The sequence below is a fragment of the Myxocyprinus asiaticus genome, chromosome 28 (genome assembly GCF_019703515.2).
Source record: "Myxocyprinus asiaticus isolate MX2 ecotype Aquarium Trade chromosome 28, UBuf_Myxa_2, whole genome shotgun sequence".
Lineage (NCBI taxonomy): Eukaryota > Metazoa > Chordata > Actinopteri > Cypriniformes > Catostomidae > Myxocyprinus > Myxocyprinus asiaticus.
In genome coordinates this window covers 41,584,858-41,610,260 of record NC_059371.1, presented here as the reverse complement: position 1 = coordinate 41,610,260, position 25,403 = coordinate 41,584,858, and the positions used below count along the sequence as shown (strand labels likewise).

Here is a 25,403-nt window from a genome sequence, read left to right as displayed (position 1 = left end):
GTTTTGGAGATTATTTTCATAACCCACTTCCTTATTATTTGAACTTTAAAGATATAATGCAAGGGTGTTTCATTGCGAAACGGAATGTGGCACAATAATTGTTCCCTGTCTGTCACTCACTCGACGTTGTGTCGATGTAGTGACACTAGGGGTTCGATTTTGAGAGCCCCAATCACCTTTGCTGAAAATAGAAAAGGCCACTGAAAATTGGCGAGTGGAATTTGCATGCCACTCTCCGCCCCAGACATAAGGGTATAAAAGGAGATGGCGTGCACCACTCATTCAGATTTTCTCTTTGGAGCAGATTGCTTGTGCCTCTCACCTCTTGCTACGCTGCTGGATTTTTTACACCGCATATGAGCGGTCACCCTCGCATGGTCGAGTGTGGTGCTTCCCCTGGGCGCTTCAGCAGCCTGAGTCTGTGGGTGCTAAAAGAATATACTCAAAAGAGTATATTTTTTCTAAAAGAGCTTGCGCAAACGCTTGGTGTCTTTTTAAAGATGTCCTTCCGCGTTAGCGCTACTGGATGTGGCCGTTATCTCTCCCCTCCGGATACCCATGAAATCTGCCTCGGGTATCTGGGGCTCCAGCACGCCGAGGCGGCTTTCGTGGAAGGGTTGTGTTCTCATTGCTATCCTCCACTACGGTGCAGGGCGAGGGTTCCTCTGTTCTTCTGGCGAAAGGAGCAATAGAGCCCATTCCCGTAGCCGAGTTGTGCAAGGGCTTCTACAGCCCTTATATTATCGTGCCCAAGAGAGGGGGAGAGTCATGCCCAATCTTGGACCTGCATGCCCTAAACAAGGCCTTACACAGGCTTCCGTTCAGGATGTTAATGCAGAAGTGCATCCTGGCGTCGGTACGACATCAGGATTGGTTCGTGGCCATCAACCTGAAGGACACGTACTTTCACGTATCGATCCTTCCTCGACACAGACCCTTTCTTCGGTTTGCCTTCGAGGGACGAGCATACCAGTACAAGGTCCTCCCCTTCGGTCTGTCCCTGTCTCCTTGCATCTTTACCAAGGGCGCAGAGGCTGCCCTGGCCCCACTGAGGGAGAAGGGCATATGCATTCTCAATTATCTCGATGACTGACTAATCCTAGCTCACTCGCGAGATCTACTGTGTGCGCACAGGGACCTTGTGCTTCAGCACCTCGACCAACTCGGGCTTCAGGTCAAGCTTTTATCTTTGAACTTGCTGGAAGGTCACGACGTGGTTGAGCGCTCACTGCGAGGCATGCATCAGCTTGCCCGTGTCCACTCTTCCGCGCCTGGTGACACGGTTCAGCACCTGCGGCGTTTCCATTAGGAACCTCTAGTGTCACTACATCGACACAACATTGAGTGAGTGACAGACAGGGAACGTCTTGGTTACTGATGTAACCTCTGTTCCCTGATGGAGGGAACGAGACGTTGTGTCCCTCCTCCTGTGGCGCTGAACTGGCTGCTGACATGGCCGGGACTCTCTATTGTCTCCTCAACATAAATCTCAATGAGTGATGCATGCCATCTCCTTTTATACCCATATGTCCGAGGCGGAGTGTGGCATGCAAATTCCACTCGCCAATTTTCATTGGCCTTTTCTATTTTAAGCAAAGGTGATTGGGGATCTCAAGATCGAACCCCTAGTGTCACTACATCGACACAATGTCTTGTTCCCACCATCAGGGAACAGAGGTTACATCAGTAACCAAGTTTTATCTCGATTATCTTCTTTTCATAATCATTGGAAGCCAAAATCATAATTGAAAATAAAATTCAATTAATCGCCTAGCCCTACCACACAGCTATCACGTACCAGCTTACGTTACATAGAGAGAAGCTTCTCATGCTTAAAAAGAGTGAAGTCGTACACACGCAACATAATGGGCCAAAATCGAATGAGAAGTTTTGCTCTACTGAGAAGATAATGGTCAACAAAGTAACTGACCAATTTCTGCAAAAATAATAATAATAAAAATTAGGAGAGCAGACTTCACATTTAAGTAGCCTAACAAGACCAACACCCCCTCCCCCCAAACAACAGAGAAAAGTGAAATAAATACTGTATTTTCCAGAATATAAGTCATATCTTTTTTCATCATTTGAAAGGTCCTGCGACTTATAGTCCGAAGCGACAAATATACGTAATTTATACGTAATGTTCGCTGTTCAAACGCACGCACGCACAACAAAACACATAAGCTTATACTCAAACAGATGAAAATGAAGTCAAAGAGACAGTAGAAGCATTTTAAAGTGGCCAATTCAGAATATTTTGCCTTCACAAAGTACTTTATGTGACCAGTTTCAATATTCGCTCCCATCATAATATTACTGTTCTAACAAAATCTAGACCACTGTCAAACGCAACTCCTCTTAAGTAACGTTTCATCACACTCAGTCAGGGAACCCAATAATTAATGCATAGCAAAGAGGGTAATGTCAGAAATATCCAGAGGTAGACAGTCGCTAATGTTAATGAATTAATAGAATACAACAGGCATCCTGTTTTACTCGCAGACTAAAAGCTGTTTATTTGTATACAGCAAAGAGATGCCGGTTTCCTGAGGTAATCTTCACATTGTAAGACATCTGGCATGTTGAGTAAAGAGAAGTCAGGACTCGGGCGGCTGCTCCCAGGTCCTAGTGCTTGTCACATGTAATCTCCATCAGTGCGACTTATTCAGAGATGCAACTTATCTGTGTTTTTTTCTCTAAACAACATGATTTTGACCAGGTGCGCCTTTATTTCCAGAATATATGGTAATATTAAAAATGAACAAGATGCGAGTACACTTATTTGACAGACATCTGTGATTCCCCTCTTTTGAAAAGCACCAGCCGCCACCACTTCTAACAGACATCCAACGGGTGCGTTACACTGGTCTGAAGCCATGCTGTACAACAGAATGTTGTGAAAATGGTCTATTGAAAGGTTTAACCAAAATCCGAGTTGACGTTTTTAAATGTAATGTAAATGTGGCATATCATGGCTCAACTAAAGCGATGGGGACACTGTGATCCACATCAACTCAGCAAACACTGCAGCCAAATAAGGTACATTTCCTTAGAGTACATGCTCATAAGAAAAAACACACAGTAAAAATATCTCTGTGCTAAAGTTCTTCTTCACCACTATACAACTCAATCACTGGCGAGTGAAATCTGACTATTTACTTGCCAGTGACTAATTTGTTTAGTCACATAGCAAAAAGTTTGGTCGCATAGGCATGTGCTTTACTTGAGGGTTGCAGCCAAATTAAGTTTTCTGAATTAACACAAATACCTTTCTGAATGTCATTTGTTACTCTCTTAGATGATGATGCTTTTTTAGGAGAAATCCCATCTTTGGGCTTATTTGAATTTAAACTGAATTGCCCATTCCTGAAGATTGTTTGCTTCCTATTTACTTTATTCTTAAATAAAACAACCCTTTTCATATTCTGGTGTTTGTGTGAAGTGCTGGGATGGGAGAAGGGACCTCCAAAAACTTTTGTTACTTCTCTCTCAACCCTAGACTGGGGGAGTACATTACAATTGGGGGCTTGTCTGGGATTTGACTTTGCGTAACGTTGGAAGCTCTTGTTTCACCTTTACGCAACTATTGTTTAAGTAACACTACTGTTGATGCGTCGCTTCTTTTGGTAAGTTGTTTATACATTGCTTGGTTGTTTTTTGTTTGTTTTTGTTTTTTGCAGTGGGAGGAGACTAGATATGGCTTTTGATTTGGTCGCTTTCTCGCTGTTCCCTAATCTTGAAGATTATAATAAGTGCCGGAAGAATGATTTACTTCAGATTGTGGAATTCTTTGAATTTCAATATCCCAAAACGCAGCTGAAAGTGTCATTATGGCTAAACTATACAGTGTGTTAGTTGAGCAAAAGATTTTGCCTAGTGAATCTGAGTCAGAGTCTGCGGCTGATGGTGAGGAAAGTGGGGCCCTTACAGAGGGGGTGCCTGATGTAAAGCCGCTGCCTACTCCCATTTCTCAGACATCTCAGAGTGATCCCTTAGTGGCACTTAAATTGAAAGAGTTGGAGCTGATGATAAAGAAACAGGAGCATGAAAATCAGATGCTTTGAGTGAGGGAAACAGAGTTGGATATAACGAAGGAAAAGGAGCATAGGTCTGCTGCTGGGTCTGTTTGGCCTGTCAACATGCCTGCGCCATCACCTTGCTCTACTCCAGCTACCCCTTCTGCAACTCCTGCTAGTGCTGTTGCTGGCTCTGCTCTTGATTTTAATGTCAGCAAGCACATCAAACTTGTACCCACATTCAGGGAAGCTGAGGTAGACTCCTATTTCATTGCATTTAAACATGTTGCTGCTAAGCTGTAGTGGCCTAAGGTTATGTGGGCTCCACTTTTGCAGTGAAAACTGGTGGGTAAGGCACAAGAGGTTTCTTCTGCCTTGCCCATTGAGCAGTCACTTGATTACAGTGTTGTAAAATCTGCTGTGCTCAGGGTGTACAAGTTAGTGCCAGAGACGCTATAGTTAGCACATTAGCTCCATGGATTCAGAATGTAAACATGATAAATTACACATTATCTACTGCATATATATTACTTTAAATCATCATTGAATAGTTAAAACAGCTTCTTTTACTGATCTTTTGTGAATTCTACTCAACAGAGACTACAAAGAAGTTGCTCTTCCCAGTCCGTACCGCCCCTACCCGGGCACACAAGATCACCTGGGTTCCAAAATAAGGGAGTGAAGTTGTATTTTTTGCACACCCTATTCATTTACAAAAATGTTTTGTAAAATATATATATAGGTTAATATTGCCTTTTTTTATTAGTGTATTGGTATGCATACATTAGATTTATTATATTACAAATTAAAAACCATTTTTCTTTGAGTTCATATACTGGAAAAACAGTGGAAAACATGCATTCATTATCTTTAACTAGATTTTTATTTCATTATACATTCTGATTGTACTTGGCTACAAAGATGGTTAGAGATTATTATTTAAAAACACTTTTATGTAACTTCCCCCGGATATACGCCGAAAGGGGGCCCCCAGCTGGACGGTTGCTTGGGGCCTCGAAAATTGTAACCCCGTCCCTGGGTGTTTTACATGTAGTCTTGTGCATCCTCATTCACTGTAAATGTTCCTCTCAACACCTCCCCCAGCAGCTTGGCCGTTCTCTGAATGTACACAAACGGTATGTTTTTGCTCAGCTGTTCCGAACTTCTTTTTACTTCTGAATGAAGAAGAACTTCTCCATAAGTATGCTGGGGCCTTAAGACCTCTCTCCAGTATGAATCCTTGTGTGGTTATTAAGGTTTCTTTTATTTATGAAACTTTTTCCACACTGATGGCAAGTGTAAGGCCTCTCTCCAGTATGAATCCTTGTGTGGTTATTAAGGTTTCTTTTATCTATGAAACCTTTTCCACACTCATGGCAAGCGTAAGGCTTCTCTCCATTATGCATCCTTGTGTGGTTATTAAGGTTTCTTTTATTTATGAAACCTTTTCCACACTGATGGCAAGTGTAAGGCCTTTCTCCAGTATGAATCATTATGTGGTTATTAAGGTTTCTTTTATCTTTGAAACCTTTTCCACACTGTTGGCAAGTGTAAGGCCTCACTTCAGTGTGAATTTTTGTGTGCACATCAAGACTATCTTTACGTGTGAAACTTTTTTCACACTGATGGCATGAGAAAGGTTTCTCTCCAGTGTGAACTCTTATGTGCACAATACGACTTTCATTATGAGCAAAACTCTTTCCACAGTGATGACATGAAAAAGGCTTCTCTCCAGTATGAATCCTTATGTGTATATTAAGTTTTCCTTTATCTGTGAATCCTTTTCCACACTGATGGCACTTGTAAGGCTTCTCTCCAGTGTGAACTCTTGTGTGTACATCAAGATTACCTTTACTTTTAAAGCTCTTAAAACACTGATGGCACGTGAAAGGCTTCTCTCCAGTGTGAACTTTTATGTGCACATTAAGTTTTCTTTTATCTGTGAAACCTTTTCCACACAGATGGCATATGTAAGGTTTCTCTCCAGTATGAGTCCTTGTGTGGATATAAAGATTTCTTTTTTCTATGAAACCTTTGCCACACTGATGGCAAGTGTAAGGCCTCTCTCCAGTATGAATCTTTGTGTGGTTACTAAGGTTTTTTTTATCTATGAAACCTTTTCCACACTGATGGCATATGTAAGGTTTCTCTCCAGTATGAATCCTTGTGTGGATATAAAGGTTTTTTTTTTCTATGAAACCTTTTCCACACTGATGGCAAGTGTAAGGCCTCTCTCCAGTGTGAATCTTTGTGTGGTTATTAAGGTTTCTTTTATCTATGAAACCTTTTCCACACTGATGGCATGTGAAAGGCTTCTCTCCAGTGTGAATTATTGTGTGTGCATCAAGATTATCTTTACGTGTGAAACTCTTTCCACACTGATGACATGTGAAAGGTTTCTCTCCAGTGTGAACTCTCATGTGTACATTTAGACTTTCTTTATGAGCAAAACTCTTTCCACAGTGATGACATGAGTAAGGCTTCTCTCCAGTATGAATCCTTATGTGTACATTAAGTTTTCCTTTATCTGTGAAACCTTTTCCACACTGATGGCACTTGTAAGGCTTCTCTCCAGTGTGAACTCTTGTGTGTACATCAAGATTACCTTTACTTGCGAAACTCTTAAAACACTGAATGCATGTAAAAGGCTTCTCTCCAATGTGAGCTTTTATGTGCACATTAAGTTTTGATTTATCTATGAAACCTTTTCCACATTGTTGGCACATGTAAGGCTTCTCTCCAGTATGAATCCTTATGTGCACATTAAGTTTTGATTTATCTATGAAACCTTTTCCACATTGTTGGCACATGTAAGGCTTCTCTCCAGTATGAATCCTTATGTGCACATTAAGTTTTGATTTATCTATGAAACCTTTTCCACACAGATGACACGTGTAAGGCTTCTCTCCAGTGTGAATCCTTGAGTGCACTTTAAGACTTTCTTTATATGCAAAACTCTTTCCACACTGATGGCACGTGTAAGGCTTCTCTCCAGTGTGAACTCTCATGTGTATAATAAGATCCCTTTTACTTGTTATACATTTTCCACACTGAGAGCAGGTAAAAGTATTTTTGGCTGCTCTTCTTTGAGGTTTTTTAGGTGAGAAATTCTCTTCTGACTTTGAGCCACTCAAAGACTCTTCTCCAGTTGTGAAATCATGCTGTTTCTGATACTGAAGTTTCTCCTCCACTTCATTCAGCTCTTGATGTTCCTCTTTCAAGTCCATCAGCCCTACAATGAACAGAGTAAATTGATAAAAATCAATTCAAGAGGGGCAAATGTATTTATTTGTAATTTTTCTGTGCAAGGTCCATATATTTATCTAGGGCTATCCATTTATGACGATTGATTAATCAAATTAATCAATTATCGCATATCATTATTGGCTGAGAAAGCCACCCCCCAAAATAAAGATAATTCAATATAAATGAAACATAATAATAAAGATAATTAAAAATATAATATGTAGGGCCTATAATATGTATAATAACTCAGATATTCAGATATTGTGGCAGGAGTAAATTATAGATTAGATAATACAAAAAGTGGCTTTAGAAATCAATTTATTGTTCCCTGACCACTGCCCCCCAAAATAAAGATAATTCAATATAAATAAAAAATAATAATGCAAATAATTCAAAATATAATATGTAGGGCCTATAATATGTATAATAACTCAGATATTCAGATTTTGTGGCAGAGGAGTAAATTATAGATTAGACAATACAAAAAGTGTCTTTAGAAATCAATATATTGTTCCCTGGCTGCTGCCCCACTACCAGATGTTCCGGGATTAATGGGGTGAAACATCTATGTTGGGATGGGCTGATGACTCCACAGCTGGACTGAAGGCACTGGTGGAGGTACAGCAGGCAATAAAGCCCAGCAGATTTTGACCGCTATCTGTGAAAAGTAGAATTTTCGGTGGCTGCTTCCTGTTTCCTGTTGAAGCTGGCACGTAGCTCAAGTTTATGTTTGTAGCCTGCTATCCTGCTTAGCATTTTCTATTTTTCTATTCTCAGTATTTTAGTCTTAATCTCTATTTTACCACATGCATAATTTTTTTTTCTACTTTCACCGCAATTTACACTGTGGGCATCAGTTTCTACCTATGCGTTTTTTTCACAGATTATTGCATCAATCTCAAACCCCGCTGCCCATGAACCACATAACCTATACAACAAACAACTGCGGTAAGTCATGGCACCAACACATGTTATCGCTACTTGCACTGCATGCCACATGTTTACTATAGCTTCATCCATCAGCAGAGAGGGATTTACATGTGATAAATGTAAGGAATTAGTTAGACTAACTGAGAAAATTACAGAGTTAGAGACACGCATCCGAAAGTTAGTGGAGGTCAGTGGAAAGAGAAGCTGGTAGATATGGTTTTGGATACAGCAGGTACAGCGAGCAACACATACACTTCGGGTTCTCTGCGGCATACTCGCAGGGCAACATGACACCAGTCTCCCATTCCCGTTAAAGAGTTTCCAACAGGTCCTCCCCACTCAGTGACGCACCCACTTAGAATCCTGTTGAATGTGCCCTGGTTATAAGTGATTCTATTTTAAGGAACGTTGAAATAGAGACTCCAGCCACCATTATTATATGTTTTCTGGGGGCAAGGGCACCTGAAATCAGATAAAATTTGAAAATGCTGACTAATGCCGAATGTAGATTTTTTAAGATTGTTATTCATGTCGTCACTAAAGATGTCCGGCTTCGCCAGTCAGAGATAATTATAAATAATATAAAAGAGGTGTGTGAACTTCCAAAAACTATGTCAGACACTTTAATATGCTCTGGCCCCCTCCCTGTTCATCGCGGTGACAAGATTTATAGAAGATTAGCGTTACCGAATAGCTGAGTTGTGTCCGGAGAACAGCATATTATTTATAGACAATTAGACGAGTTTTTGGGGTAGACCTGACCTGCCAAAGAGAGATGGATTCCATCCCTCCAAGAAAGGTGGTGCTCTTCTCTCATAACTGGGCTTACAGTCTTAATATTTTAAGTGTTTGACTCACCGGGGCCAAGGTCAGAAGCAGACACACTGGCTTAACCAACTGTCCACTAGCTGTAATGAGAGGTCACGTAAACTCCAACACAGAGACTGTATCTCCTAGATCTCGTATAGTGACTGTCTCTCTAGGTCAGGATACAAGTTTAACAACCAAACACAAAGCCGTTAATTCTTTCAGAAAAAATATTTCTGTCAAACTAGAAAATGACCAAAAATTAAGACATACTGTACATCTAATAAAGTTTGGGCCACTAAACATTAGATCTCTTTCTTCCAAAGCACTAATTGTAAATGAATTAATACAGATCACAGTCTGGATGTGCTCTGTTTGACAGAAACTTGGCTTAAATCGGATGAATGTATTATTGTTATAAACATGAGCCTCGCCTGAAGGGTTGAGGAGGAGTGGTTGCTACAATTTACAGTGATGATTTTGGCATTACTCAGAGGTCAGGATACAAGTTTAATTCTTTTGAAGTGATTGTGCTTACTGTGACATTGTTCAATATAAATAAAAATCTCCATTGTCTTTCACTGTTGCTACTTTATACCGACCCCCAGGGCCCTACACAAACTTCCCTAGTGAATTTGCTGATTTTCTGCCAGATCTAGTAGTTTCTGTGGATAGAGCTTTAATTGTTGGTGACTTCAACATTCAGATAGATCATGAAAATGACACACTGGAATTAGCATTTATCGATATTCTCACCTCTGTCTATCTGCCATAATCATACGCTAAATTTAATTCTGTTTTATGGAGCTGATGTCGATAATATAACAATTCTGCCAAAGAGCACTGCCATCTCAGATCATTACCACGTATCTTGAATGTTGTGCTTAGCTAAAGTCACTCAATACATAACATGTTATTATTCGGGTAGAACTATTCTTTTAACCACTACATCACTAATAATATTCCTGACCTGTCTCAAATACTAATTATGCCAAAAAGTTCAGAAGAACTTGATGTAGTCACAGAAAATATGGATGCAGTCTTCTCTAGCACTCTAGATAGTGTTGTTGCCCCTCAATTAAAGAAATTTAAAGAGAAAAGCTCACACTCTTAAGAGATCAGCCAGGAAAATGGAGCACAAAAGTACAAAATTAGCGGTGTTTCGTGGTGCATGGAAGGATAATGTCTCTAGATACAGAGAAGGCTCTAAAAGCTGCCAGGTCTGAATATTTTAGCAAACTCATAGAAGATAACTACATCAATGGTAGGCGTTTGTTCAGTACCATGGCTAAACTGACAAGGAACAAATCTTCAACTGATCCAAGAATTCCCTGGCAGTACAGTAGTAATGACTATATACATTTCTTTCCAAATAAAATTAAGACTATCAGAAATAAAATTGGAATTATACAACTGCCTGCAACAACACCTCAGAAGACAGTGTCCCATAGTATTCCCTACACACAAATTCTGTCCTTCCCTATTATAGGTAAAGAAGATCTAACAAAACTTGTAAAAGCATCAGAACCAAAAACATGTATGCTAGATCCAATACCAACCAAGATACTGAAAGAGGTGTTCCCTGTTATCTCAGATCCTCTCTTTCAAACTGGCAGTTATTAAACAGCTTAATCAAGAAACAACAGCTTGAACCTGGAGAGTTGGCTAATTACAGACCAATCTCAAATATCCCATTTATTTCTAAAATACTAGAAAAGGTAGTGTCCTTCCACTTACGTTCTTTTGTTTACAGAGCAATTGTATCAGTGAAGAATTTAGGCAGTCAGGATTTAGGCCCCATCATAGTACAGAGGCTGCTCTTATCAGTTATAACTGACTTGCTCTAATCATCTGACCGTGGATGCATCTCTCTTTTAGTGCTTTTAGATCTGCTGCCTTCGACACCATAGATCACAACATTCTCTTGGATAAGATTGAGAATTATGTTGGCATTTGTGGAAAGGCATTTTCATGGTTTAAGTCCTATTTATCTGACAGCTATACTTTGCTTGTATAACTGAGGAATTGACAGATCAAGCTAAAGTTAAGTATGGAGTGCCACAGGGATCAGTTTTAGGGCCTCCACTTTTCTCCTTACATATGCTTTCCCCTGGGAGTCATTATCAGGAACCATGGAATTAGTTTTCACTGTTATGCCGACAATGCTCAGCTTTATATTTCCTCGAGACCTGATGAGATTTCGCACTTTTCCAAGTTAGTGGAGTGTATTAAAGATATCAAAGACTAGATGGCTAGAAATTTCCTTCTGCTCTATTCTGAAAAAAAAAAAAAAGAGCTACTAATTATTGGACCAAAAAGCAATCTGTCCTTGAAAATCCCATTTCCAATGTTTGTAGAACAGCATTGTTCCACCACAGAAATATTGCTAAGTTAAGACACATCCTCTCTATTTTTGATGCCAAAAAGCTAATACATGCTTTCATGATCTCAAGACCAGATTATTGTAAAGCATTACTGGGAAGATGTCCTGCAGGATCAATACATAAACTTCAATTGGTTAAAAATGCAGCAGCTAGAGTGCTGACTAGAACCAAGAAAAATGATAATGTCAGCCCCATTTTATCGTCACTACATTGGCTACCTTTTAAGTTTTGTATACCTTTAAAAATTCTGTTATTACTTACAAAGCTTTGAATGATCTAGCTCCTCAGTACTTAAGTGACTTCTATCACGCTGTAATCCATCAGGTTCAGTACAATCGCAAATTCCGGCCTATTGATAGAGCCTAACATATCAAAATCCAAAAAAGGAGGTAGATTTTTTTCCCTATTTGGCTCCCTAAACTATGGAATAGTCTTCCGAGCACTGTTTGGGATGCAGACACGCTCTCTCAGTTTAAGTCTAGACTAAAGACTCATCTCTTTAGCCCAGGCATACACATAATTTATCCCTCACCTCATAGATATGCTGCATTAGGCAGGTCTACTGGAACTAGAAACTCTTGTCATATTCTATTACTCCACTTTATAAGTGAATGGCATCTATACTAATATTAATCTCTCTGCTTTCCAGTCTCAACCTAGGGATACATTTCCCGAGGTTTCCAGAGCCTGTAAGATCCAGTTTCAGTCCAGCCCGATGTCCCACTCCCACTGCTATGTGTCCCTGAGTGATGACTACTAACTGCAGTCTGTGCCATCCAGACAGCGAGGGGCGCTTCGATGATCACAGACTGTATCACTTCAGTCTTCTACAATGGACATCACATAGGATGAACTGCTGCCAACTCCCAACCGTAAGACACTGGATACTTAACTGTCCACTGTCTGCACCTCGGGCTTACTTCAGTGAAATGAATCACCAAGCTTCCAGCCTCCACCAGCATAATCCTGTTCAAAGGTTGGTCTACATTTTCATAAAATGGACTAAATAGACAATAAATTAATGCCAACCATAGCCTTCATCATCCAAATCTTAAAGTTTGCACAAAATCCTTTAGCTTTGAACATTGCCCACCAACATATACTCAGTTTACTTACATAAAACAGGACTTGTACTACAAATATGTAACTGCTATTGGCATTCTAATCATGCTGTCTAGCCAGAGGGGAACTTTATATGTTAGTCATGAACTTTATAAAAGGAATACGATGCGAGTTACCAAGAATTACTTCAAATCAACGTTATAACAGGAGAAGTTCATACATAGTAAACACATCACAATTGCTATAAATGGTTAGTTTACTAACTATTAAAACATCAATAATAGGTGGTTAAAGCCAAGGTTATGATGATACTTTTATATAATTATAGCCAGATTGGCACTACGTGAGGAAATTTGATACGTTTTTCATAAAAAAAAGATTGGATAGATATATAGGAAAAGCACTAAAGCAAAGTAGTAAATATAACTGCTGGGTTACAAGTTTTGTCATGATACTCTGGAAGACAGGACCCAAACGCAGAGGAAAAATAGTCAGTGAGTCTTTATTAAATCAAAAACACAAAAGGCGCTCCAGCGCCAGCTCGTCCGAGCTCAATAAGGAAAACCACTAAGTGGGCAAGCGATAAGACTTCGTGAGATGGGTGTGTGCGTTTCAAGCCCAGGCGAGTGATTCTATCGACACACGGACACAAATCCGAGGAATCCTCCTCTTACTGACAGGTGCAACACTGGCAAGGGCGACGGCGATCCGCAAGGTAACACGCAATGCATCCACATTGATAAATAACAGAAACATTGTTAACACGCACACGACAGCAAGCACGAACAGAAACAAGTCACAATGACAGTAGACAATGACATGTGGGGGTTTAAATAAGAGAAACAAACAAGGGGCAGATGTCGCTCACAACTGACCATAGTAATAATCATCGTTCCCATGGAGACAATCAGCATGCCAGCGATACCTGAACACATGAGGATAAAACGTAAACAAGCTTTGACAAAACAGACATGGAACGATGATGCCCTACCACCCCTGGAGTCGCGAGTTCGAATCCAGGGCGTGATGACTGACTCCGGCCAGGTCTCCTAAGCAACCAAATTTGCCCGGTTGCTAGGGAGGGTAGAGTCACCTAGGGTAACCTCCTCGTGGTCGCTATAATGTGGTTCTCGCGTGGGGAGTTGTGCATGGATGCCGCGGAGAATAGCGCGAAGCCTCCACACGCGCTATGTCTCCGCGGTAACACGCTCAACAAGCCACATTATAAAATGCGCAGATTGACGGTCTCAGATGCAGAGGCAACTGAGATTCGTCCTCCGTCACCCGGATTGAGGTGAGTCACTACACCACCACAAGGACTTAGAGTGCATTGGAAATTGGGCATTCCAAATTGGGGAGAAAAGGAAGAAAAAAAAAGGAACGATGATGCCACGGTCCCCCACAGGCATAACACAACCTGGCAAGATGCCATGACTGTGACAACACTGGAGGTCGCACGGTGGTAACTTGCGCACTGTGATAACCACGCCGGACCTGTGCGCCCACACAAAGCAAAAACACAAGACAGACACGGGACGATTTCACGGTCCGCCACATGCGAACACACAACCTGGGAAGGGTGTCATGACATCACCGGAGGGCGCATAGTGGCAACTCGTGCACTGCGATAACCACCGCCGGACCCACACAAAGCATGAACACGAAACACAAATATATGCTAAAATGATACTGCCTCTGTAAGAACAGTGGAAGGGACTTTGACACAAGTGTGTCGGATGGCTTCTTGACAGCATTAGTGCTATTTGTGATTAGAATTAGAGGTTTCTTTTGTTGTTTTTGATCAATAACTGACTAAGTACAGAAAGGATTTAAAAAGTAAAATTATTCAATGACAAAAGGATTGTGTACATCTCGTCTTTGGACTCACATTATAAAAAAAGATCCACACCAAACTTTTACTCTCAACATGCAGTGAAAAGGTCTTTGTGCAGAACTTCGCCACTACACTACTCAAACACTGGTGAGTGAAATCTGAAAAATTACCAGCAAGTAGCTAATTATCACTGACATTTTTAACTGCATACGTGCATTGTAGAGGGTTTTGTATAGAATAAGCGACCTTGAAATTTTAAGAATCGACATTAGGATCATTCAAATGAAGCTCGCGGTGAAGCAGAAAATCTATATTTTTGCCCAGCCATAGTGTTAAATGCACAAAAGAGGCCCAGCATGTTCGCGAGAGAAACATGCAAGCTCAGTTTCAGTCTCTCTTGCACCTCATAGAAGCGTCTCTGACTGCAATTAGGAATACCGCTTTGAGTTTGCACTTACTTAGATGACCTGCTTCTTCTTTATTGAAATGCTGGACATGATTCAAATACATAAATAGTTGAATATAAATATCGATATATAGATCTTAAGTATTGATACAACATTGTGAGAAAAAGTATCACAATATATAAGTATTTAATTGTCTTGACACAGCTCTATTGTTTTTGTATTTGCTTTTTCAATTTTCCAAATGGACGGTTATTTCTTTTTAAAGCCGCACATAACCGGCAAAGTTTCAACTCTTGTTTTAACACAGCATTCGATTGACAGGTGAGGGATGGAGCTTCGCTGCTGTCCCGGACGCATTCACAATGAATTGTGTTTCACATGTTAAAATACCTTCGTATGCGGTTTCAGTGATCCAATCACAAAACATTTTGGGCTGTGGATAAATCAATAAAGCTTGTTTTTGGGCCTGGGTAGCTCAGCAAGTAAAGACGCTGACTATCACACCTGGAGTTGAGTTGGAATCCACGGTGTGCTGAGTGACTCCAGTCAGGCTTCCTAAGCAACCAACTGGCCCGGTTGCTAGGGTGTGTAGAGTCACGCTGGGTTAACATCCTCATGGTCGCTATAATGTGGTTCTCGCTCTCGGTGGGGAGCGTGGTGAGTTCTCCGTAGTAACGTGCTCAACAAACCACGTGATAAGATGCGCGGATTGACGGTCTCAGACACGGAGGCAACTGAGATTCGTCTTCCGCCACACAGATTGAGGCAAGTCACTATGCCACCACAAGGACTTAGAGTGCATTGGGCATTCCAAATTGGGGAGAAAATCGCAAAAAAAATAAATAAAGCCTGTTTTTGCACATCTAATCTCGATGCATACAAATAGTCGGTAACAATTTCTATGAAGCCCATATTAATAATGCATTGTGAAAGCATTATGAATGTATTATAATACATTCATAATGTCTTATTATACACCTCATAATATGTTACCTTTTGAAGAACAAACGAAAGAAAAGCTGTTGGTGTGCATGTCTGATTCGCTGTGTGTTCTGAAGTTCAGTGGCGATCTGCATAAACGCTTCCCACAGAAGACGTACATGCATTGAGTTCTCACTTTTCTCACTCTGTTTCAGTCATCTGAAAACAGTTTGCAAGAATAGTTTAGTCTTTGAGAACGCTGAAAATGATATGCTCAAGAGGTGCTCTGAGTTTAGGGCGCATTTGAATGCAACCATGCAGGTTCACTATATTCTGACATTGCTTAATTCCAAATATTTGTGGCTGTATATGTTAACATACATAGCAAATGACATGCAACGACATTAGGTGAATTGTCATGGATGCCATCATAATTCATAATTCACAATCAACATCCAATTTTATCTGCAGAAGTTAATAAAGTTAATCGTAGAAGTGCTGTCATACAAAAGCAGAATAGTGTAAACAGTCATAAGGCTTTATGACATAACCATATACCATTATAAATGGTCTTTGCATAAAGTGCAGCATTAAAAAGAGGCTACTTGGCAGTTATTTTTATGCTAGTTTCACACGTGCTCAACATCCGCTCATGGAATTTTGCTGTGCAAATGTATGTGTGACTGCGCATTTAAGCATTAAAGTTTTTGAATAGAGTCCAGTATAGAATCATTTTTTTTTTTTTTTTAATTCTTGGATGTGTTTTGTGCAAGAAATAAGAAAGATTGGGCTACGTGTGTGATCAACATCACTGACAAGTTTTAACCTTGTACTTTAGCTTTACAAATGTTTTTCTTAATGTCTCAATTTAATTGTGAACGTGTTTCTTTGTTTCTGTGCATTTGGATATAGCTTCTATTTTACAAGCTTGACATGCAATGTTTTATAACCACTTAAAAATATCTTATGGATGTTTATAAGACATTGCTTTTGTCACTTTACTTTAAAGTATACCTAATATACAGAATAATACATTAAAAATAAAGCAGATAAAATTGGATGTTGATTGTGTTATAATGCATTATACTCTTAGGTATAACTATGAATAGGTAAGTATTATAATGTATTATAACTGTGATTACAATTATAAGAGGTTATAACATATTATAAGGTGTATAAGAAGACATTACAAATGCATTATAAAGCAATTGTAATACATTTACAATGCATTATAAATACGATCTTCATAGAAAGTGTTACCAAATAGGCTTTCCAAGAAATCCTTTTTACATTTTACATTCATATTAAACAACTGTTAAACATTTTGCATGTAATTCCAAAACTTGTTCAATATGTGAAATGTACATGGCTAATTTGCCTGTAAAATGTGCATTAAAATGGAAAACAGCACATAATATGGATCAGCATATTTACAGTATACATGGCATACACTGTTTTTTTTATTTTATTTTATTTATCAAAATCATCAAATGAAGAGAACTGTCCATAGTTTGGAAAGGGTTATGTGCATACCAGTAGTGTTCCTGGAGTTGACCAGCATGTTGATGTTTATGGCTCTGCTTAACTCACTAATGCCATCACATTTTTTTCCCTTTAGTTGGGTTGCTGTTCAAAACGGAGAAGGATTTTGTGCTTTTATTAAGCCACACTTTATTGATTTTTCATCACCACACTGTAATGATGAGTAAGCGGAGTTGGGATCCATGTGCAGATTTATTAACAGTAAACGTAGTAATATAGACAGGCAGGGGTCAATCACCAGCAATAGTAGTATCCAAGGTAAATCAGAGAGATAGTCACAAAACAGACAAGAGGTCAGGGCAGGCGGCAGGCAATCACAAGTAATATCCAGGTAAACAAAGCAGTAACAGTAGGCAGGCAGCAAAGGGTCAAAACAGGGTAAAAAGTCCAGGATCATACACAGGTTAGGCAGTAAATACAGATAATGCTCAGAAATGTCAGCCAGGGCAAAACAAGACTTTGCAATGACAGAGAGTGAGAGTGAGTCTTAAATAGCTGAGTAGATAGTCAACAGGTGAGGAGGTAATCAGTGCCAGCTACAGGGATTATGGGAAATGGAGTCCGGAGAGTTAGAGTCAATACTCAGGTGATGGAGCCCTCTGATGGTGAGCGGGAGGAACTACAGAGGCAGGATTCCTGACACACACTTTAACCATGTCTATTAGATGCACACCGTTTGAACTGAATACACACAACACACAAACTTAACGTGTGCCGCCTGAATGCACTGATTAGTTGTGTTAAAAGTTTTAATGGTAGTTTCACCTCATGAAATTCTAGCAAAGCTTGCAAATTTCAACTCAGCAACTCAGCTTGATGTTGGATAGCACTAGTGGTCAAACGATATAGGTTTTTTTAATGGCCGATGGCGATATCCAGACAGCAGGGTGGCCGATATTATGCAGGTGTATTACACAATTTAATGTATTAAATAACAACAAAAATGAATAAGCTTATTTAGCACTATATTTACTAAAACTTTCACATAAAACATTAACGTGTAAAACAGATTGTTTTTTAAATTGTAGATAGCAGATTCCTGTTTTGTCGTCTAATTTTAGTAATTTATTTGCACAAAAGAAATGACTAATTTATTAGAAAGAAGGAAAAATGTGCACACAGTAGCAATTGTACATACAGCGCACAGTGAATATGACATTAACCTAAAGCACACGTGAAGCTTTGAAGCGATTTGTACGGATCCAGCAAGCAGAAGTCTCCTGACAGCTTTCAGTTTCACGGCCCGGTTTACCTGCATGGATTGTCATGGACTGACCGAAAACGCTGGATTTGTGCAAGTTTTGTGAGGTTTGTGAATTACAACTGTTTAAACAAGATATCCACATATTATGATAGAAGTTTTATTGATATTAGCTTTTTTATCATTAGTAAAGATGGTTAAAAGTTATACTGAACTGTTGAGGAGGGAGATTGAAATCTTTAACATTATGGGGCCTATTTCAAGAGCACTAGCACTAAGCGCAGCGCTATGCCATAGGTCATACACGCAAAGTCGATGGGTAAGGTCAAGGAGTTTTGGTATTTTCGTGCAAGCATGCGCTAAGTCTAGGCGCAAGTGGGTTTGGGTCAAGTGCAATTTAATTCTGAGGTTCTTCACTGGTTATTACACCATCTGCATATTATATAGTCCATTCTTTGTCAAGTACCAGTGATACATTTCATTTCTATAAAAGTTTACTACAACAGGATATCTATTTCTTTGTTTATTACAAGAGAAATGAGTACTATATTCATACAATTAAGTACTATATTTCTATGCAACAATGGTGAATTATCAGTATCTCATATGCGTGTACACATACATATTATACATGCTATTTCTTACACAAGGTGGCACTGTTGTTTGGACTTGATTTACATTTGGCATTGTTATTTGATGAAGAAACAACATGGAAGTAAACTATAGCAAGTACAACACATGAACATCAGTATGATTTGGATATCGTAATTTGGGTGTACTACTGAAATTATGTAAGTTGTGCATCAATTTAGACTCAGTGAGTGCCTGAGAAAATACATACACTCCTGGGCAAAAAAAATAAATAATGGGCCATGCCCAAAATGGCAAAACATTAAGCTTTTAGTGGTCTTAACCACAAATCACTGGTCAGGAAATTAGCAAGAATTTAACAAATAGATAAAGTAACTTAGTATGGGATAGTTTTTCCCTTTGATTTCTTTAAATGATTAAACCTTGTGGGTAAACTTGCTGACAGCTTTTTTTTACAGAAAGAAGAGTCAATGTTATTCCACTCAATGTTGATGGCTTCAAATGGTTGATGAGTAGTTGAAAAACATTTACTGATTAGCCTTTAAAGTCTTGTAAACTTCAGAATAGCTACAGTTTGCCTAATGCAGACCAGCTGTGTGGTTTCTGACAGCAACCTCTGCATGATATTTAGCTTTTTTGGAGCAGCACCCCTTTACCTTGGGACTCACTGTAACGTGTGCTGGCAATGACAGGCAGACGAAGACGATGATGTTTATTTATAAATGTGAAATCCGAAAACCGTAAACAAAAACAAACATGGACTTGACTAGACTTGACTTGACTTGACAACCAAACAACGTTACATTAACAATACCTGACCAAGGACCATGGCAAATATCAGGGTTTAAATACATGGACAAGGGTAACAAGACAACCAATGAACAGGAAGAACTATAAACAAGATAACAAGACTAATAAACTTAAACCAGTGACAAACTAGAACTGATAACGAGTTAAGACAATAAACCAATGAAAACAAGACAAATGAACATGGAGAAACAGGATATCACATGACCAGGAAACACATGTCTATAAAACAGGAAATCACATGACATGAAATACATGACTATAGAACGGGAACTAGACTTCCAAAATAAAAGACATGAACACAAAACAAAATTGAACAAAAACACATTAAACGTGACATATCCCCCCCACAAGGGGCGGCTCCCGACGGCCAAACAAAAACACATGGGATTCAATAGGGAGCTTGGTGGCGGGGTCCTTGAGGCGTGACCTGGCGAGATAGGGTGTGGGGCGTGACCTGGCGAGGCAGGGCGTGGAGCATGGCCTAGTGAAAACAGGGCGTGAAGCATGAGACCAGGGCAGAGCCAGTGGAAGGTGGAGCCATGAGAGACTCGAGGGGCAAAACTGGAGAACTGGGAACCCGGAGAGTAGCCAAAGACTCTAGGGGCCAGGGTGGAGGCTCGGAGGACCAAGGCAGGGCCACTTGACGTGGCAGACGTGGTAACATGGCATGACGAGGTAGGAATGGCAACATGGCATAACATGGCCGCTGAGGCTTGCAACGCTGGCTCTGGGACGGACGAGGCTTGCAACGCTGGCTCGTTGGCCGTGGCAGGTGTGGGCGCTGGCTCGTAGGCCGTGGCAGGCATGGCCGTTGGCTTATGGAACGTGGCAGGCATGGGCCTGGATCATGGAGTAGAGGTGGGCCTGGACCATGGAGCAGAGGCGGGCCTGTGACATGGCATGGAGCAGACTGAAGCTTGGATGTGACAGGGCATGGAGCAGACTGAAGCTTGGCTGTGACATTGCATGGAGCAGACTGAAGCTTGGCTGTGACAGAAGGGCATGGAGCAGACTGAAGCTTGGCTGTGACAGCAGGGCATGGAGCAGACTGAAGCTTGGCTGTGACAGCAGGGCATGGAGCAGACTGAAGCTTGGCTGTGACAGCAGGGCATGGAGCAGACAGAGGCTTGGCTGTGACAGGGCATGGAGCAGACTGAGGCTTGCCTGTGACAGGGCATGGAGCAGACTGAGGCTTGCCTGTGACAGGGCATGGAGCAGACTGAAGCTTGGATGTGACAGGGCATGGAGCAGACTGAAGCTTGGCTGTGACATTGCATGGAGCAGACTGAAGCTTGGCTGTGACAGAAGGGCATGGAGCAGACTGAAGCTTGGCTGTGACAGCAGGGCATGGAGCAGACTGAAGCTTGGCTGTGACAGCAGGGCATGGAGCAGACTGAAGCTTGGCTGTGACAGCAGGGCATGGAGCAGACAGAGGCTTGGCTGTGACAGGGCATGGAGCAGACTGAGGCTTGCCTGTGACAGGGCATGGAGCAGACTGAGGCTTGCCTGTGACAGGGCATGGAGCAGACTGAGGCTTGCCTGTGACAGGGCATGGAGCAGACTCAGGTGTGGTTGTGACAGGGCATGGAGCAGACTAAGGATCCGGGGCAGAAGATGGCGCAAGCTCGGTGACCATGTTGTGGGGCCCTGGCTCGGCGACCATGTCGTGGGGTACTCCGACCACCAGGCATCAGAGAGAACACAGACTCATCCAAGCCTGCCTGGAAGAAGTGTTTGAGGGCGATCCCATTAAACCCAACCTTGCTGGCCAAAGTGCAGAAGTCTTCTACGTATTCCTCCAGGGGACGATTTCCTTAACGTAGGCGCATGAGCTGAATTGCTGGATCCATAGTGTGGTCAGGGGTTCTGTAAAGTCGCTTGCAATGACAGGCAGACGAAGACGATGATGATGTGAAGAACCCAAGTGCAGTTGATTAATAAACATGAAATCCAAAAACCGTAAACATAAACATGGACTTGACAACCTGACCAAGGACCATGGCAAACATGAGGGTTTAAATACATGGACAAGGGTAACAAGACAACCAATGAACAGACAAGATAACAAGACTAATAAACTTAAACCAATGACAAACTAGAACTGATAACGAGTTAACAAGACAATAAACCAATGAAAACAAGACATGTACATGGAGGGAAACAGGATATCACATGACCAGGAAACACATGTCTATAAAACAGGAAATCACATGACATGAAACACGACTATAGAATGGGAACTAGACTTCCAAAATAAAAGACATGAACACAAAACATAAACAAAAACACATTAAACGTGACACTCACAACACTGAATATTGTAAACCTCTCCCTGCTCTATCACTCCTGGTTCCATTTATGAGCTTGTTATCAGGCCTTTGATGGGCTGAATCAGGTATGACTAATCTTTTAATAAAAAAAAAACATCCTAGAAGATATTTTTGAAAGATTTGGCACACCCAGATATGTGTTAGTTTTAATTTTACATCAGCCATTTTAATCATTATAATGATTTTTCCTTTGCATACAAGAAGACTTTATAAGTGAATGTCCCTGTTTCCAGCTTTTCCCCAAACATCACATGGTGGCACAGAAGTGCACCAGGAGTGCATTTGTTTAATTCTAACAATTTGTTGAAGTTTAATGTTTTGCAATTTTGGGCTTGGCCCATTTTTTTGCCCAGGAGTGTATATTCAAGATATGTTCTCCAAAAGCATGCCTAAATATCTTACATGTTGCTCCTCAGGTAAATGTATCTTGTTTTAAGGATTTTTAGATGTTTTTAAAATGGAAAACATGACAAAAACACTGAATAAAAATGGGATTTTTACAGTGATTTTTTTTTTACTAAATTAAACTTAATAAAAATTCTTAAGTATTTTTTCCTGAAATTCTCAGATGATGGCAAACTCTCCGATGATAACGTTCATTCATAAAAATCAAGTCAAAATGATTAAAAATACTGAGTCCTTTATTGCTATTAAAATGATATAGGTTTTTATTGTATTTCCTTCTTGTACACAAAGTAGGCACTGTATTAAGCAGCACATAACGTTTTCAAATTAATAGTATTTCTGGGGTTAGGGTTAGGTAAGAAAGCAAACATTGCATGATCTGCAGTGACTGATGTAGCATCAGCATGTGATGGGAAGCGCAAAATGTCCGACTTGGCAGCTCTATTTCCAACAATTTCCATTTTCTATCATTACCTCTACAAGACACTGATCCCTCTTGTTTGAACGAGTCTTGTAATGGTGCAAGCGCTTGTCTGCTTGTGTCTTTCAGCATTTATGTATGTTAAGATGAGCAGAAGAAGAAATAGTTCCCATCCTGCACAAGTATTTGCTAATATGGCCTAATCCTTTTTATTTCACTTTGAAGCTTATGATTATTGTTCGTGTTCATGGTAACCAAATAATAATATCCCTAGTTTAAAAACAAAATGTTAGAATCGATATTTTTCCGATCAGTATCGATACTTTAGGATCGATCTGCCCATCCCTAATAGTGTGTGAAAACACCACATCCTTTGACGTTGACTAGATGTTGATTTTAAACCCTGAAGACAAAAATAGCACATAAAATCCCTAAATTAACCACTTTCCTTTTAAAATTACAAATAATGGATGCTAACTTTGTCTGCTATAATGTGCAACACATATGTATGTGCTAACATCTTAGAAAGTTTAGTGTTTCATGACCATTTAAAGACATTATCTTAAAAATAATACAATTAAGACTTTAAGCAGAAATCCCTAAATCAGAGTCACTACTCCTGAAGAATTGTCATGACCTTAGAAATTTTAAATAAATAAAAAAATAAAAAAAACAATAATACTGCTCATACTGAGCACTTCTAAAACAATAAAAGCTGTGGGAAACTTTTTAGGTGACTTTTGGTTGATAAAACCTTCTGTTAACAGATTCTGACATGACTGATCTATTTTCATGAAAATGTAAAACAACATTAAAGGAAGAAAAATACCTGCAGGAATAAAACCATCATCATCTTCATCACTCTGTTGTTCTTCTGTTGTGTTTTCTTCTTTTATCTCCTCCTGCTTCACTTCAATCTTCACTGGTGTCTGCAGCATCTGCTGTTCTCCAGTGTGAATCACATCCACCTGCTCTCTCATGATGAACATCTGAACACAAAAACATCATCATTATAATGGACTGACATTCATCAAACTCTAAAACATTATTATATGATTAAACACAAGAGCAGATCTGTTAAACGACATAACTGTTTTTGAGATGGTATAAACGTGCGCTTTGTGTTTGGTTTCATTTTCCTGAGAGCAGGAATATTATCAGCCATTATAACTATATACTGTACAAAAATATTATCAGCTATTATAACTATATACTGTACAAAAATATTATCAGCTACATTGAATTCATTTACAAACAGCCGCTGTATTTAAAGAGCTCTTATATCAGAAAATAAATTTATTTTCTCAGATTTCTGTTTTTCCTGAAACTGAATGTTTTTAATCATCCAACACCAAACAGTGCGACATGTTGAGATAATAAGCTTCTTTTACGGTCATTAAAATGCCAATCTTGATGCACATACAACATAAACACATCAAATGAATTAAAGACATTAAACTCGTACCGAACTGGGCTCTCGGATTATCAGCTCTTCTTTCATCTTGTTTTATGCCGGTTAGAAAAACAACTCTCGGTGATCTTCAGCCATCTACTGGACTGGAGTCAAAACCATTTGAGATATCTATACTGCAATTTTGACTAGTAATAATTCACATTAGAGAGATCTTAGTTCAGTTCGGTCGTTCAACAAGAAGAGAAAGGAGGCGAATGAATTATAATTAAAAGCATAAACGTTTTAATAACATTAACCTTCCCAATCATATATAAATCTAATGAAGCCAACCTGCCCACATGGCTTGCAAACCTTTATATTAAAGGGTCAAAATTTCTCTAATTAAATCACAGAAATTTTCTGGGAATAAAATACCCAAATATTTAATGCCCTGTTTGGGCCACTGGAAGGCGCCTGGCTGAAAAGCCGTTACCAGGCAATATGCTGTCAGAGCCAAAGCTTCGGATTTAGACCAATTAACTCTGTATCCTGAGAACTTATAAAAGGAATTAATAATTCTGTGGAGGCAAGGCACAGATCTAGTAGGGTCGGAGACAAATAATAAAATATCATCTGCGTGAAGCAAAAGCTATTGCGCCACACCTCCCGCCACCACCCCTGGAAAATCCTCCTCCTTTCTTATCATGGCCGCTAATGGTTCCAGGGCAAGACAGAACAATAATGGGGAAAGAGGGCAACCCTGCCTGGAGCCCCTATCCAGAGTAAAATAATCTGAAATTAATCAATTTGTTTGTACCGCGGCTACCGTGTGTCTATAAAGTAACTTAATCCATCCAATAAAAGTATTTCTGAACCAGTACATGTACAAATCTTAAAAAGATAATCCCATTCTACCATATAAAATACCTTTTCGGCGTCAAGTGAGATGGCAGCGACCGGAGTGTGATTATTCGCCACTGACCTCATGATATTGATGAAACGCCTAATGTTATCAGAAAAGCTATGGCCCCAAATAATCCCCACCTGATCTATATGTATAAGAGATGTCATAACTTTACTTAATCAGTTTTAACTTTACTTAA

The 25,403-nt window shown here is 39.9% G+C and overlaps 1 protein-coding gene across 5 annotated transcripts in view; it reads right to left on the bottom strand.

The window, feature by feature from the left end:
- Positions 1-5,230: 5,230 nt before the first annotated feature.
- The window catches only part of LOC127418564 (gastrula zinc finger protein XlCGF57.1-like), a 105,486-nt gene continuing 85,313 nt past the window's right edge, over positions 5,231-25,403 (bottom strand). For 3 of the 5 annotated variants that reach the window (XM_051659148.1, XM_051659149.1, XM_051659147.1), the window contains exons 2-3: positions 23,737-23,896; positions 5,231-7,248 (exon numbers count right to left, since the gene is read on the bottom strand). In XM_051659148.1, the coding sequence (XP_051515108.1) occupies positions 5,231-7,248; positions 23,737-23,896 (2,178 nt within the window). Of the gene's footprint in view, positions 7,249-23,736; positions 23,897-24,372; positions 24,454-25,403 lie in introns of those variants that run through there. The other 2 variants (XM_051659151.1, XM_051659142.1) reach the window with 2 other exon arrangements.